The 14,746-nt window shown below is 49.6% G+C and overlaps 1 protein-coding gene across 9 annotated transcripts in view; it reads right to left on the bottom strand.

Annotated features, from left to right (window-relative positions):
- The window catches only part of NF1 (neurofibromin 1), a 3,279,657-nt gene that overhangs the window by 2,802,464 nt on the left and 462,447 nt on the right, over positions 1-14,746 (bottom strand). For all 9 annotated transcript variants that reach the window (XM_069614617.1, XM_069614618.1, XM_069614621.1 and 6 more), the window contains exon 9: positions 9,321-9,494. In XM_069614617.1, coding sequence (XP_069470718.1) covers positions 9,321-9,494 — 174 coding nt within the window. The remainder of the gene's footprint in view (positions 1-9,320; positions 9,495-14,746) is intronic.

Raw genomic sequence — 14,746 nt, 5'->3', positions numbered from 1 at the left:
GTTATTCAGGCACATTAAAATATACATGTTTACTTCTTCCTGTGGGGCAGCAATAATAGTAGTTTGTTCCTGTGGTAGTATGTGCACTACTGGGCCAAACATGCATTCAGCTGTGTGGGTGAAAGCAAGAGCACATGGTCGTACGTGTCTGTTTCCTATTTTTTGTTGCAAGTATTTTTACTCCACATTTTAATTTTTTGGGACTATTTGCCTATTTTTAGAGTGTAAAAGTGGCCCATACACCCCTTATCTGTAGGGCTGTACACAGTGCTCCAGATAAGATTTTGAGGTGGGAGTATTTTACGCATGCTTTTTCAAATTAGAGAGTAAATGCAATATCAAGAGAGTAAAAATGTGTTTTCTCCTCTGCAAGAGAGTAAAACGTATCCAACACATACTATCGAATAGTATATTTTAAAGCGCAATATGCAGAGAGGTGATGGAAGTCTTTCTTGAAAGTAACAGCTTTAAAGTTTTACTGCGTTTGTTCCAAGTACATTTTTCTGAACAAATACAGTAAAACGTTAACACTGTCAGCTTCAGGGAAAGGCTTCCCTCGCCGCTCTGCCTAACAAAATGCAAGTGCGCACATCCATGGGTGCACCTAGGCTAAAATTTAGGTGGGGCTAACCCTTCAAATATTGGGAGGGGCACCAACTTCAGAGACGGTGGAGAAGTGGCAAACTTACTTGTGTAGGGGCATCTAACTACATTACTCATTGTAATGAGACTATTCCAGTGCAGCTTCAATGTTACAGAGGAGGGGGGCAGGGGAAGAGGCTGCAAAAAGACAGGCGACTCCAATTTACTATGCCTGACGGCAATTGGGGTAGTGCCGGAGATTACAGAAGGGAGGGAAGGCGGTGTAGGGAGGGGCGGAGAGACGACAGGGGGGGAGGAGAGGGGAAAGGATGCAAGGCAGGAAGGGGGTGAGGGGGAAAGGGAAACATCACAGAGGGCGAGGGGGGGTGAGAGGTGGACTTTAAGAGAAAAGGGGGGGAAGGGGAGAGGAGGGGACTGTAAGAAGGGAAGGGTGGAGAGGAGGGTGCCCTGAGGGACAAAAGGGCCAGAGGGGGCACAGACACACTAGGGGGGCAGTAGTTGCAGACAGACACACCCGGGGGGCAGAGGGGGCACACAGGCACAGTGAGGGGCAGTGGGGGCACACAGGCACAGTGAGGGGCAGTGGGGGCACACAGGCACAGTGAGGGGCAGTGGGGGCACACAGGCACAGTGAGGGGCAGTGGGGGCACACAGGCACAGTGAGGGGCAGTGGGGGCACACAGGCACAGTGAGGGGCAGTGGGGGCACACAGGCACAGTGAGGGGCAGTGGGGGCACACAGGCCCACTGAGGGGCAGTGGGGGCACACAGGCCCACTGAGGGGCAGTGGGGGCACACAGGCCCACTGAGGGGCAGTGGGGGCACAGGCACACTAGGGGGGCAGAGGGGCACACAGGCACACTAGGGGGGCAGAGGGGCACACAGGCACACTAGGGGGGCAGAGGGGCACACAGGCACACTAGGGGGGCAGAGGGGCACACAGGCACACTAGGGGGGCAGAGGGGCACACAGGCACACTAGGGGGGCAGAGGGGCACACAGGCACACTAGGGGGGCAGAGGGGCACACAAGACAATTCGGGGGCAGAGGGGGAACAGACATTCGAGGGGCAGTGGGGGCACACAGGCACACTAGGGGGGCAGAGGAGGCACACAGGCACACTAGGGGGGCAGAGGGGGAACACAGACATTCGAGGGCATTGGGGCGCGCACACACTTACGGGGGCAGAATGGGAGCACAGGCACATTCAAGGGGCAATGGGGGCACACAGACACTTACGGGGGCAGAGGGGGAACACAGATGCATTCGAGGGATAGAGGGGGCACACAGACACATTCGAGGGGCCGTGGGGGCACAGACACATTCGAGGGGCAGTGGGGCACACAGACACATTCGAGGGGCAGTGGGGCACACAGACACATTCGAGGGGCAGTGGGGCACACAGACACATTCGAGGGGCAGTGGGGCACACAGGCACACTAGGGGGGCAGAGGGGCACACAGGCACACTAGGGGGGCAGAGGGGGAACACAAACATTCGAGGGGCAGTGGGGGCACAGGCACACTAGGGGGGCAGAGGAGGCACACAGGCACACTAGGGGGGCAGAGGAGGCACACAGGCACACTAGGGGGGCAGAGGGGGCACACAGACATTCGAGGGCATTGGGGCGCACACACTTACGGGGGCAGAAGGGGAGCACAGGCACATTCAAGGGGCAATGGGGGCACACAGACACTTACGGGGGCAGAGGGGGAACACAGATGCATTTGAGGGATAGAGGGGGCACAGACACATTTGAGGGGCAGTGGGGGCACAGACACATTCGAGGGGCAGTGGGGCACACAGACACATTCGAGGGGCAGTGGGGCACACAGACACATTCGAGGGGCAGTGGGGGCACACAGGCACACTAGGGGGGCAGAGGGGCACACAAGACAATTCGGGGGCAGAGGGGGAACACAGACATTCGAGGGGCAGTGGGGGCACACAGGCACACTAGGGGGGCAGAGGAGGCACACAGGCACACTAGGGGGGCAGAGGAGGCACACAGACATTCGAGGGCATTGGGGCGCACACACTTACGGGGGCAGAATGGGAGCACAGGCACATTCAAGGGGCAATGGGGGCACACAGACACTTACGGGGGCAGAGGGGGAACACAGATGCATTCGAGGGATAGAGGGGGCACACAGACACTTACGGGGGTAGAGGGGGAACACAGATGCATTCGAGGGGCAGAGGGGGCACACAGACACATTCGAGGGGCAGTGGGGGCACACAGACACATTCGAGGGGCAGTGGGGGCACAGACACATTCGAGGGGCAGTGGGGGCACAGACACATTCGAGGGGCAGTGGGGGCACAGACACATTCGAGGGGCAGTGGGGGGCACAGACACATTCGAGGGGCAGTGGGGGGCACACACTTACAGGGGCAGAGGGGGGGCACACACTTACAGAGGGGGCACACTTACAGGGGCAGAGGGGGCACACTTAGAGGGGCAGAGGGGGCACACTTAGAGGGGCAGAGGGGGCACACTTACAGGGGCAGAGGGGGCACACTTACAGGGGCAGAGGGGGAACACAGATACATTCGAGGGGCAGTGGGGGCACACACTTACAGGGGCAGAGGGGGAACACAGACACATTCGAGGGGCAGTGGGGGCACACAGACACTTAACAGGGGCAGTGGGGGCACACAGGCACATTCGAGGGGCAGTGGGGGCACACAGGCACATTCGAGGGGCAGAGGGGGAACACAGATGCATTCGAGGGGCAGAGGGGGAACACAGATGCATTCGAGGGGCAGAGGAGAACACGGGGGGGCAGAGGGGGCACACAGGCACACGGGGGGCAGAGGGGGCACGCAGACACATTCAAGGGGCAGTGGGGGCACACAGGCATATCCGAGGGGCAGTGGGGGCACAGACACTTACGGGGCGGCATAGCGGCGTACCTTGGTGGACAGGGGTAGACAGGGCCAGGAGTGTCCGAGTGGGCCTTGTGACGAGGGCAGGCCAAGCCTGCCGGCCTCCTCATTGCCCAGTTGTAAGAGGCCATGTCCAATCAAAGGCACCCAGCGTTGAAAACAAAAGCCCACCGGCGCTGATGGAAGGAAACTGCGACCTTGGAATGGCCATGCCTCATGGAGTCAGTGAGGCCAGCACACAAAAAAGCACATCAGCAGACACACGACTGCCAAAATTCTCAAAAAGTACACAATCATAACATGAAGCAGATGCCACACCTCAGAGTTCAATTTAGCCAGAGTCACAAAGTCAACTGTGGGGCCATCGTGCACCGGAACATAGAGCCCAGGAGGGGGCTTACCTACAAAAGTTAATGCAGGGCCTCAGGATGTGAAAAGGAACGCATTGTTCCAGCCGCTTTGGTCGCTGTAGAAGGAGGAAATGAAAGCTAGCATTTGCTAAATATGTGTTCCAGCGCCATCTACTGGAATGAAAGAATAGGGGAATTCTCAACAAAGTACTGTGGCCAGCCTGCGTAAATGGTACGAAAATAAAAATAAAATGTGGCGTATTTACATTATTTTAATGCGTAAAAAGCACCAATACGCTCCTTATCTGGAGGGCTGGCTGTACATAGTTCTTCTCAGGTATGAAGGGTTTTACAAACAATTGTTCCGACGCTGGAGGAGTCGTCAAACCATTTTTCATTGGCACCATAGGCTTTAGTGGGGCAGTCGGCGTCGATGGCGGAGCTGGCAATGATGGCGCCGCTGGCATCGAAGTCAAGGGTTTGGCTGGCGTTGAAAGCGCTGCTGAAGATGTCGATGGAGTTAACGACCTTGACCTCTGCTTTTGGCTCGACTGATCCTTGGATGTTACATCATCGGAGTGAGGCCTTGACGGCTCGCGTTGTGGATTAGGCCTTCGCCCCGGGCTCGAAGGTGCGCAGGCTTTAGATCGAGCCCTTTCCTTCCCGGCTTCCTTCGAAGGAGCATGGCTTGGAGGCTTCTGTTTTTCAAATAGTTTGAGCATCTCTGCTCTGAAGGCCTCCGACTCAGCCAGAGTGGATTTTCTAGTTGGGCACGATACCCTCTCAGGGGAAGCGTCTGATGAAGTCGAAGAAGGCGACCTGTTCGGCAAGATTGTATGCAGTACCCTTAGGGTGCACTACAACAACCCTGACCTCCTGGCAATAGGAACCCAACTGTTGGTATAAGTCTGTGCTACACAGGTTGGTAGCATGTTGAGCAGCCAAGCTTATCTCAAGAAGGGTCAATGTGAGCTGTAGGGAGGTTACACAGATGCACAGTGACAAGTATTCAAATAAAAGTTGAGAAGGTAGAGGGTGGACAGCTATGTACTCTGTGATTTGGTAAATTTACTCCATGCAGACTTCTTATTCTTACAAAATTGCTTAGTCGAACACAGTTGAAAATGATTTTGAAAATATTTGAGTGCGCAAGGAATTAGTTAAATATGGATCTTGCATAAATGTACAGGTATTTTTACACAAGTCACTAACAGCGGCATATGTTGTTTTCTCTTTCTCTGTATTTTTTTAAATGTTCTTGCAATACGTCAATTGGAATATGAATGTATAATTTTTGGTTCTTTTGATGATGGTAGAACAATTTAAGTAATCCTGAATAGATTTACCCGGCTCTGAAGAAGGAAACTAGGTTTTCCGAAATGCATTAGCCACAGGGTTATCGTTTGCCTACAAAATAGCAAATTACAAATTGGTGTTTAACCAATGACAAGCTTTTATTAATTCACATAGCAGTGGATTAAAGAAAATCATTTCAAAATCATTTAACTGTGTTCGACTCTTCATTAGATATTTTTTGACAAAGTATAATACAAAACATTTAACCATTCGTGGTAATTACAGGTGTGCGGCCCGCACCGATGGCTAATCAGCCTAGGTCCTTTTTCTTCAAGTATTGAAATAAACTCTTACACACAAGGTTTCTTGATTAAACAATGAATTTATCAGTCAGTTAGAGTAAGCCCTCTTCAGAAGGGAGCAATATAAAACCACACACAAATAAACTTCAAAAATACACACTCTTAAGATTCTAAATCAGTAAGTACCCTTTTGAGATGGCATACAAGCACTACCCACACCCTTATGTGACCCCAATAGTTAGGGTGCTGTTGACATCAATATATCACTGTTGCATTTAGAATATTCTTGGGATTAGTGTTAAAGAGAAGAGAGTTCATAATAAAACAAGTATTCAAACAGTTATTCTTAAGCAGGTAAGTACTTTCAAAATAACCCCGCAATGCAAAGTCAGTTAACCCTTTCCTGGAAGGAAGGCAAAACAGTTAGCAGAAGAGAGAATAATCATTCAGGGAGCCAGGACAGCCAATGTTACGTTAGAAAAAGTCAAGGTGAGCTGAAGCACATCTTGCAGGTAAAGAATTGAGTATGTGGGTTAGATCTGGCTCTTGTGCGCTAATGACCACTCTCTACTTCCTCTGAAGATACAGGAGAAAATGTATATGATGCAGACTAATGGGTGTCGCAAGCTCACTATTCCCACAAACCACCAACAGGGTTTGTGAACTTGAAAACAGTAGAATTAGGGATTTGGAAAGGCAACTCTATCCTCAAACATTTTTGTAAGCAAATGTTTTTATCAATAATAGTACTGATGACAATTCTGATGTTAAAGAAACAGTTTTAATTGAAAATGACAGACAGCCGACACGTGTTCCGACCTTCTGGTCGTCTTCAAGGCTGTTGTAAGATATTCCCATGAACAAACGCATATTGTAATACAAAAATAAAACAGTCAAAGGAAACATCATGGTTATAAATTGCATGGTTTACAAACAAATTGTAAATGAGAAAAAATGTAAAAACATACCAAAAAGTGTCACAGATCAGGTAAGGGATGGGAGGTAGTCGGATATAAACATATGTGAGACAAAAACCACAAAGGACACAGAAGCAATAAATCTTATCAGAATATCTGAAATTGGTGAGGCACATTTGTACTGTTAAATTAGAGCTACCCTTTAATCGGAAGCATGTATTACTACAAGTGCCAAGCCATTCTGTTTAACCATTGATCATACACCCTAGATGATTCTGAATTAAAAGGTGGTTCTTTAAAACCAATCTTCTTGCAGGTAAGTAGAAAGTCTTTCCCACTGTTTAAAAAGTCTTTGTAGACTAGAAGAAATCAAAGTGGGGCCACAAGGTTATTAGGCTTGTGAAGTAAAGAAGCTGCAAGCAACTCTACAAGAGTGGCACTTCGGTGTTTCAGCTCCTCGCTACTACAGCAAATCGCAAAACTGCGGTTCCTGGCTGTCGAGATGGGCTTTCCTTGCATCTGGGATCCCCCGCTCTGTTGAGGGGCCTCTGGCTCGGTCAGTCCTGCTTCCTGGGAGTCCGGAGGATCTTCCTGGAGCTCTTGGCCAGCTTAAAGCAATGCACACAATCTGGTGTTCTTCTCCCTGGCTATTCGGTTCCAGCAGCAACTGCAGTGGAATTTCAACCAGCTCAGAGAGGCTGTCCAGGTGGCTTACTTTGGAGCTGAAGGGGCACACCAACTCAAAAGGGAGAAGTCGTCCTTGCAGGAGCTTCTCCGTCGATACGAATTTGGAGTTTCAGCACAGCAGCAGGGCTTCACCGGGCAAACCACTGGTCCAGGAGTTGCAGCAGGCGTCCTCTTCAAGTTCTTCTTTGGATTCCTTTGTCCAGTGGTCGGCTCGGCTTTCCAAGCCAAAAAGCCTTGCCTTTTATCAAGTTTCTCCCATTCATATCAGCCTAGCTGTCAGTCACCCAGCAGGGTGGCCGTCCTTCCTGGCCAGCCAGCCGGCCAATCACCTAAGAGTGCATTTGTGTCTCCTAGGAGCCCAAGCACAGGGCATTTCGGGAACCTCCCTTGCTTTCTGCCCCCGCCAGGCACCCGGGACCCAGAGGCGAGCCTCAATCAAGAATCCCGCCAAAGGAAAAATGAACAAAGGGATCAAACATGGTTTGGCGCACAGAGTAAATCTCAAGAAGGACCTTTACACAAAGAAATGGCGAAAAATAAAGACCAGGTGATTTTGACAAAAATTGCACCCTTGGATGCTTTACTGCAGCTGCGAACACAGCCAGCTGTAAATGCACGCCACGGTAGATAAAAGTAAACCACTGCCACCAACCATTCATCGAGGAAAGGGTAACATAAAATAAAATAGAAGCTAGACAAAGGGGATACTAAGTAACCCCTCCAGCAACCTATTGTAATATAGTGTGTGCTGTGTCTAGAAAGCTACACATGAAAGTAAAGTCAATTTCACTTTACTGTTTTTGGAAACAGTTTATCCAACAGAAGGTATTTAAACCTTGGGGAAATCTGAAAGACTTTCCTGTGCCACTGCACTGAAGGTGCTGTGTGACACAATGTAAAAAGATGATGCCTATGGAGTTTGTCAGACTCCACAACCAAAACAAACAGAGTTCAAAATCGCATTAAAATACATGAGTGGGAAAAAGGGTCTCATTCTCTCCAGGTTAAAAATTTGAGTCCTCAAAATCCAGCAAAGTCGCTGGGGGTCTCTAAGGTAGAGAGGAATTAGCACATCTCTGAGAATTCTCCCAAACACAACCTATGGTGCTTTCTCTCAGGCTTCTTCGAGGACGATGAGGAGCGGTGAGAGCCACTCCTCAATATCGACCGCCTAACCTCCTTCCTCCAAGGAGAGTTGCCTCTTGACTCGGTGAAAGGTTTTTTGGCCGGGGTAGGAGATTTAGGGATTCGACCTACCTTCAATTACCCCTTTTGTTCCTTTAAGGCCTTTCCTGTCATCAACTAGCACTTGGAGCAGTCTGAGGTGTTAGGGACTACCCCGCGGCACCACGAACATATGCGATGTGGATCGGTCAATGACATTTTCGAACCTCATGACACTTTTTGAGCCTGGTCTGTCCGTGTCAATGAAGAAATTTTCTCGATTCTCTTTCGAAAAAACGAAGTTGTCACAAAAGTGAAGAAGCGCACAACATTTCTCAAAGCTAAAGCATTTGTGGTAAAATGGAACCAAAGGCAATGGGCGCTGTGCATGCTATATATGCCTTTGATGACATCCTCGAGATGGAGGCCCTCGAGGGACATCAAGGCGATGATATCGACGTACAGCACCTTGCTGATCTTTCTTTAGTGAAGCTGGATAACTAATATCAAAGATGAGGATTATGTGGGATGACAATACATTCAAACTGCAGTTAGTTGAGGATATAGGAAGAAAAAGAAAAAAAAAAAAAAGGACCCTAGGGGTCCCCAGCAACACTAACCATAAGGTGCTGTGTGCGGCAGTAGTAAAACACAGATGCCTTTAAGAGCTGCAGAGCAGGCAGACTTCATAGTAGAGGTAGAATACAAAGAAGAGTTCCAAAAGATAGAGCCCACAAGACTGCATGAGTGGAAAAAGGTTCCACTCATACCGGATTGAAAGAAAAAGGTCCAGAAATCCAGTAAAAAGTGCTGGGGGGCTCATTATGAGAGGGGATGCAGCATAACAATGATAAATCTCCCTAAAATGGTGTGCAAAATCTAATCTCGCCACAACATCAGGAACTAGACCCACAAGTTCTTGGCTTTGAATGTTACCCATCTCTATGGCTCCCGACCCCATCAACGTCTGGTCAGGTAGACGCACCAGGGCTGTGTCCCTGCTCTCTTCTTCCCAAGGGCTGAACAAGATACCGACAAGAAAACATCCTGCATCGGTGATCCCCATTATACTATTTCATGATTAAAGAAGAAAAATAATCACTTGTTTCCTTACCTTAAGATCATTTACCATGGATTTCAGAAGGTGGAAAATGACAGAATGATCTTCCCAGTTGATGTATGTAGATGCTTTGCAGAGCTTCACACAAGCAATAGCAGCACTTTCCATGAGTTGCCGGTTGACACCATGACCAGCTAATGCTTTTTTAAGGTTATCTAGAAACAGCTTCTGCAAATTTTAAACACATGCAAAAATTGTAAAGGGTGTAATTGGAATGTTCAGTTAATTTAAGTCTGCAAATTCAAAATCAAAAGGTTCAAGTAACAACTTTTTAAATTAAATGTTTAAATTAAGGGAATTACTTTAGACACTTTGGGCCCGATTCACAGAAGCGTTCTATAATGGCGCAATCCCATAGGAAAACGCTATGTGAACCAGTCCCTCAGTGTCTGAAAGCAAGCAGAAAGTGAACAGATGTCCAAACAGATACAGAAATGAGTTTCTTCATCCCCTAACCTTCTCCTGCACACATTGCCTTTAGTATTAATAGGGACAATAGGAAACATTGGCAAAATTAACAAGTCTGGATTTATCAAACAGTTTCACACACAAAAGTAACCAACCCTCATGGACCACGAGAAATAATATATGGAGACTCATGGTTGTATTATCATAAGGCAAGTATATCTCTGACTGCAAGGACACAAAAATGACGAACAGAAATTAACCTTTTTTGGAAATATGAGTAATGATACCACCATGCAACACTTAAGCTGTTGCCTATTGGGCAATACAGCCAGTAATATATCTTAATCAGGCAGACTACAAAAGCAATGGCCACATTTGGTAGTGGGCGTATTGTTCTTTTAGGGCACACTCCATGCCCTTTAATCATTTCTGTCAGGCATAATATATATGGCAGTATATGTAGCGCTATTCTCATCAGGGGGTATGGAACTAAGATGCAGTAAAAGCAGGAATGAGGCCACATAAGGGGAAGGGTGGGACACGGCAGGAAATTACACAAGCGGCAGTGTCAATCTATTTTCTATTCCTGCCCCCTTCTGAACAGTGTCAATATTGCAGGGTATAGCAAGGGGTCAAGCGGGAAAGCCCAAAGAGGTAGCTCTGCAGCTAGAGTGCCCCCAATAAACACAGACCTCTGTCACAGAATATTGTGCCCTAAAACCAACACATGTCATTACAACTCCCCACTTGCCTTGATGTGCTAAGAACCACCCAGTTGCCCAGGTTATCACAGAGGACAAGCCCTCTACGCCTTGTACCCCATAAAAGACCCAATGAAAGATAGTGTAATCACATGCATGCAATTTATAGGTTTTCCAGATTTATTCAAAGGTTTACTAATGGTTGTTGTTTATAATATGTATAATGGTAGTTTCTCATGCCAGCTTAGTTAGTGTCAACTCTATCTTGCTGTGACCTAACCCTCACCCCTCCCGGACACATGCAGCTGGACCTCGTGACCTTCACCCTCTGGCCATCTGGGGAACCAATCCAGAAGAAGCAGCGCCTACATCGCTATATGTGTCTTCGCCTTCCAGCCAATTCTGCACTGTTGTAGCACCCTATGTTTGTTGTGTCATCTATGACGCTGTTTTCCTTTATAATTCTCTGCAATTGTAATGTTTGCCAGAGCGCTCTCGAGGCAGCAGAGTTCGCTGGATGCCAACTTTATATAAACTTGCAACCCGTCCTCCTAGTCTCATTCCTCACTGTGGTGTATTATATTTCATGAATATGCATGTGTAAGTCAGGGAGTGAGCCTTTAGACAGCTTATATAGCTATATAACCTGCTACATACATTTAACCTCCAACCTGCTGTATAGTAATGTACTGAGACTGCAAGACAAAGCAGGGAAGGGCAGATGGGTGAAGATTCTCTACACGCAGCCCTAAGAACATGGTATTTTAGAACAACTCATTAGTAGAGACTGCAGCAGCAACCATGTTGGTGTAAGGCACTGTTCCGTTTCACACATCAAGCAAATGAAACAGTACCCAAAATGGCGGCTGTGAGCATGCAGAATTTTTTTGCATCACACACCACATGCTAATAATATTAAGTCAAGAAGATTTTAAGCAGACCTCTGTGTTCGGCGAATATTTCTCTTTTTGCAACTTTCCTGCCATAGTTCCTATGGCCCCTATTCTTTTTGCTCTGTTTTTTAACCTGATCTGACTTTTTGAGGGGAAGCAAAGCCTTCAGCTTCACGTTTGCTCATTGCTATGTAGAAACTGATCAGTTCCTCAGACTACATTCACTGGGAAACCATGTTTCCCTTTTGAATTCTTCTACTCTTAACGTTACACACAGCACCTTAAGAGTACAATGGGGATACTTTTGTATCACCCTAGCTTTTCGGTTACTTTTATACGTGCCTAAAGACAAGCTGTTGGCAGCAGATCCTTTTTTTAAATGTGTGCATTCTTTTTAGTGTGCACATACCCGTTTACAGCGCATATTGATGTTTGGCCTTCCTCCTGCCTTGCCAAGAAATTCCCAATTTGGTCATGCACTTGCCCTGGAAAGTGTGTGTTTGAATGGTGCAGACCCTCACCATTGGTGGTTTTGGACGTACATCCAGCTCACATTTTATTTAAGAGGACCTCTGGAGCCATTTCATGAGATCGTTGGGGCAAAGAATCCCTTGAAGCACAGCCTGCTGAAGATACAAAGATGACTCCTGGAGCGGCTCACCATCCCCTTAGTGTGTCCGGCTTGGTAAAACCCTGTGTAACTACCTGATCTCCAAAGACCGTGAGCATTGCTGCAGCCCTGGGACTAGGGGACCAACCAGTTTTGACACCTTTGAAGATCATGCCCTCCTGAGCCTAAGAAAGTGTCCCTTGACTGACTGGTGGGCTACCTCGCCACAAGCGTCGCCGTTCCACATTCAAGCCCAGAACTTCGGTGGTTGACAGTGTGAGGTGTCAAATGTGAGGTGGACAACGTTCAGCTGATTTATCAACCAATGCCATTTTATTAAACTCAAAATGTCAACCAAAGGCCTCACTTGCCCTACTCAGACTTCCCTGCCTAAATAAACTAAGGGAAGAATTCTAACATAAAATTTATGGCCCTCACACTTATACATAAACATAAGCAAGAAAACATACAGCGATTCACAATGTCAAGGTTTAGAACACCTTCAAAGTCTTTGATTGTAACCTGATTGAATTCCCCTTCCCTAGGTTTTAAGGCAAAGTCAATTCTATTGAACATAAAACAGCAAGGAAATCCGGGGCTGAAACAAGAGTTCCAACACAATTCTTGACAATAGTCACGATGTTAAAGAAAAGACTCGCAACACTCCACAGTTCAACATAGAAAGGGGTTCCTCTCCCCAGGAAATCTAGGTAGTTCAACTTTCCTTAGAAAGTACAAAAGGAATTCTTGGGCAGGATGATCTCTGTTGAAACTTAAATGCTTCAAAGAAATTAAATGGTGAGGGGTACATTGACCAGCCCAGCAGAACTCCCCTACCTCACCAAACCACATCTCAGCAGTCCCCAGCAGAATGGCTGCGCTGGCTCTGTTGATCTCTATCGCCTTGCATTAAAACTGCGCTTTGCGGGGGGCGTCGCTTGAGGCGCCGACAAAGCGGATGCCTCATTAGGAGCTTCGTGGGATGCACGGGTTCTTGCTGATATATGCCCACATAATGCCTTTGCATCCGGCACGGAGACAAATCAGCGGGTGGCAGAACTCCTCCTGAGGTGACTGCTCCATCCTCGAAGGAAATCGGAGCACAGAAGCCTCTATTTTTGCATAGTGAAGTAGCGCCGGGGTAGATGTCCTGATCCCAAGATGGAGGCGCCCTGACATTGCCGGGCTGTGGGAGGAGGAGCTGGCCGCACCAACACTGCAGCTCCGGCCTGAAGGTTGGGCGATCTGAAGCTGTGGAGTCCTCACTCATATCCTTTCTTTCTTTCTTTCTTTCTTTCTTTCTTTCTTTCTTTCTTTCTTTCTTTCTTTCTTTCTTTCTTTCTTTCTTTCTTTCTTTCTTTCATTCATTCAAATATATCCCTGCAACAGTGGAGCTTAAGACTCGCCTCGTCCATCGGGGCACTGCTGGCATTCCGGTGACCCCCGTAACCCAGCCTTAGCAGAACCTCACTGCCCGAAGTGCCGGTTCATGAGGGAGCGCCGGAGGATCGGCAGAGACTTGTGCAGTAAAGAGCTCCCTCACTGCACCTTGCGGGGTCCCATTCTCACTGTGCACCCTCCCCTTCGACCCGCTGGAGCACAGGAGGGGAGAGGAGCGCACGGCGGGTGGTCACCCATAGCTGCCGGGCCCGTCCAGCAAGCCGCCCGCATTGCACAGACTCGATATCTCTGCCCCGAGCACCCTGCTGGGAGGACACTACCATGCCTGTGGAGGCCCTGGCCGGGGGGGGGGGGGGGCATTGCACACCAATAGCAGCTGGGCCCCTCCAGGCAACAGGACATATCTGCAGAAACCCCGGAGGGAGAGAAGTACCTGCCGTGCCGTTGCTGGGTCCGGGGCGGAATGCCCCGGGAACCAGTAGCCTGACTCGGGAGCGGAGTCGGAGCGGGAAAGCCCCATACTCCCAACTTTGGGAGCTCCCACGAGGCCGATTCTGCCCTCCAAGATGGCGGCCCCCGCGGACCTGAACTGAGGCCCTCAGCCCAGCCGACCAGCCCAACACGGTCTCCCGTGGCCAGGGACTCTAGACGGCCAGGCGGTGAGCATTGAGGGGCCGCAGCACCTGCACCCAACACCAAGGAGGGGATCGGGGCCTGACACCAGCCCCCCAGGATGGCGGACACTCTCGCCACCCAGGGCTGTGGGGCGAACCACAGCCGCTCCCTCCACCCGCGACCATCACACCGGCGGTGGGACGCCCCTGACACCCCCTCCCAAGCAGCACCACACAGCATGCACCTGAGCCCCAAGACAGCTAGGAGCTACGGAGGACTTCCTGGCCTGTCCTCTCCCCATGCCAGAACCATCAACGCCCGGGCCAGACGCGGGGTTGGGCCAGCCACAGCTCCCCTCCTGCAGGCAGGACAGAGTCATCCACGTCGCTGAGCCAGCAAGGCCCCTTGTGGACCCGCCACGCCGTCCCTGGGTCTCCGGGGAGCTGAAAAGGACCCGCGGACAACGCGCTCACCCCCAGCACGGGCCCAGCATCAGCTGGAGCCGGCCCATCAACAGAGCGAACCTGCACCTCACCCCCAGCCCTACAAAAAGCCAACGGATCCTGACAGCAGCTTAGGTGAGGCCCGAGACACTTCCTCCTCCCTGGCCCCCACCCGCGCAAGGCAACTGCCCCACTGGGCCTCTTCACCTTGATCACCAACGGCCCAGCAGAAAGCCTTAAGGGCATTCCCCCATCATCTGCACAACACTGGGGGGGCACAAACACACAGCGCCAGTCCATCCACACTGCACATGGCTGCCAGGCAGTGGGGTCCCCACCCACACGCCTG

Source organism: Ambystoma mexicanum, chromosome 9, assembly GCF_040938575.1.
Source record: "Ambystoma mexicanum isolate Mex_15411 chromosome 9, UKY_AmexF1_1, whole genome shotgun sequence".
Taxonomy (NCBI): Eukaryota; Metazoa; Chordata; class Amphibia; order Caudata; family Ambystomatidae; genus Ambystoma; species Ambystoma mexicanum.
Note: the sequence above shows the minus strand (reverse complement) of the source record. Positions and strands in the feature narration are given on the sequence as shown.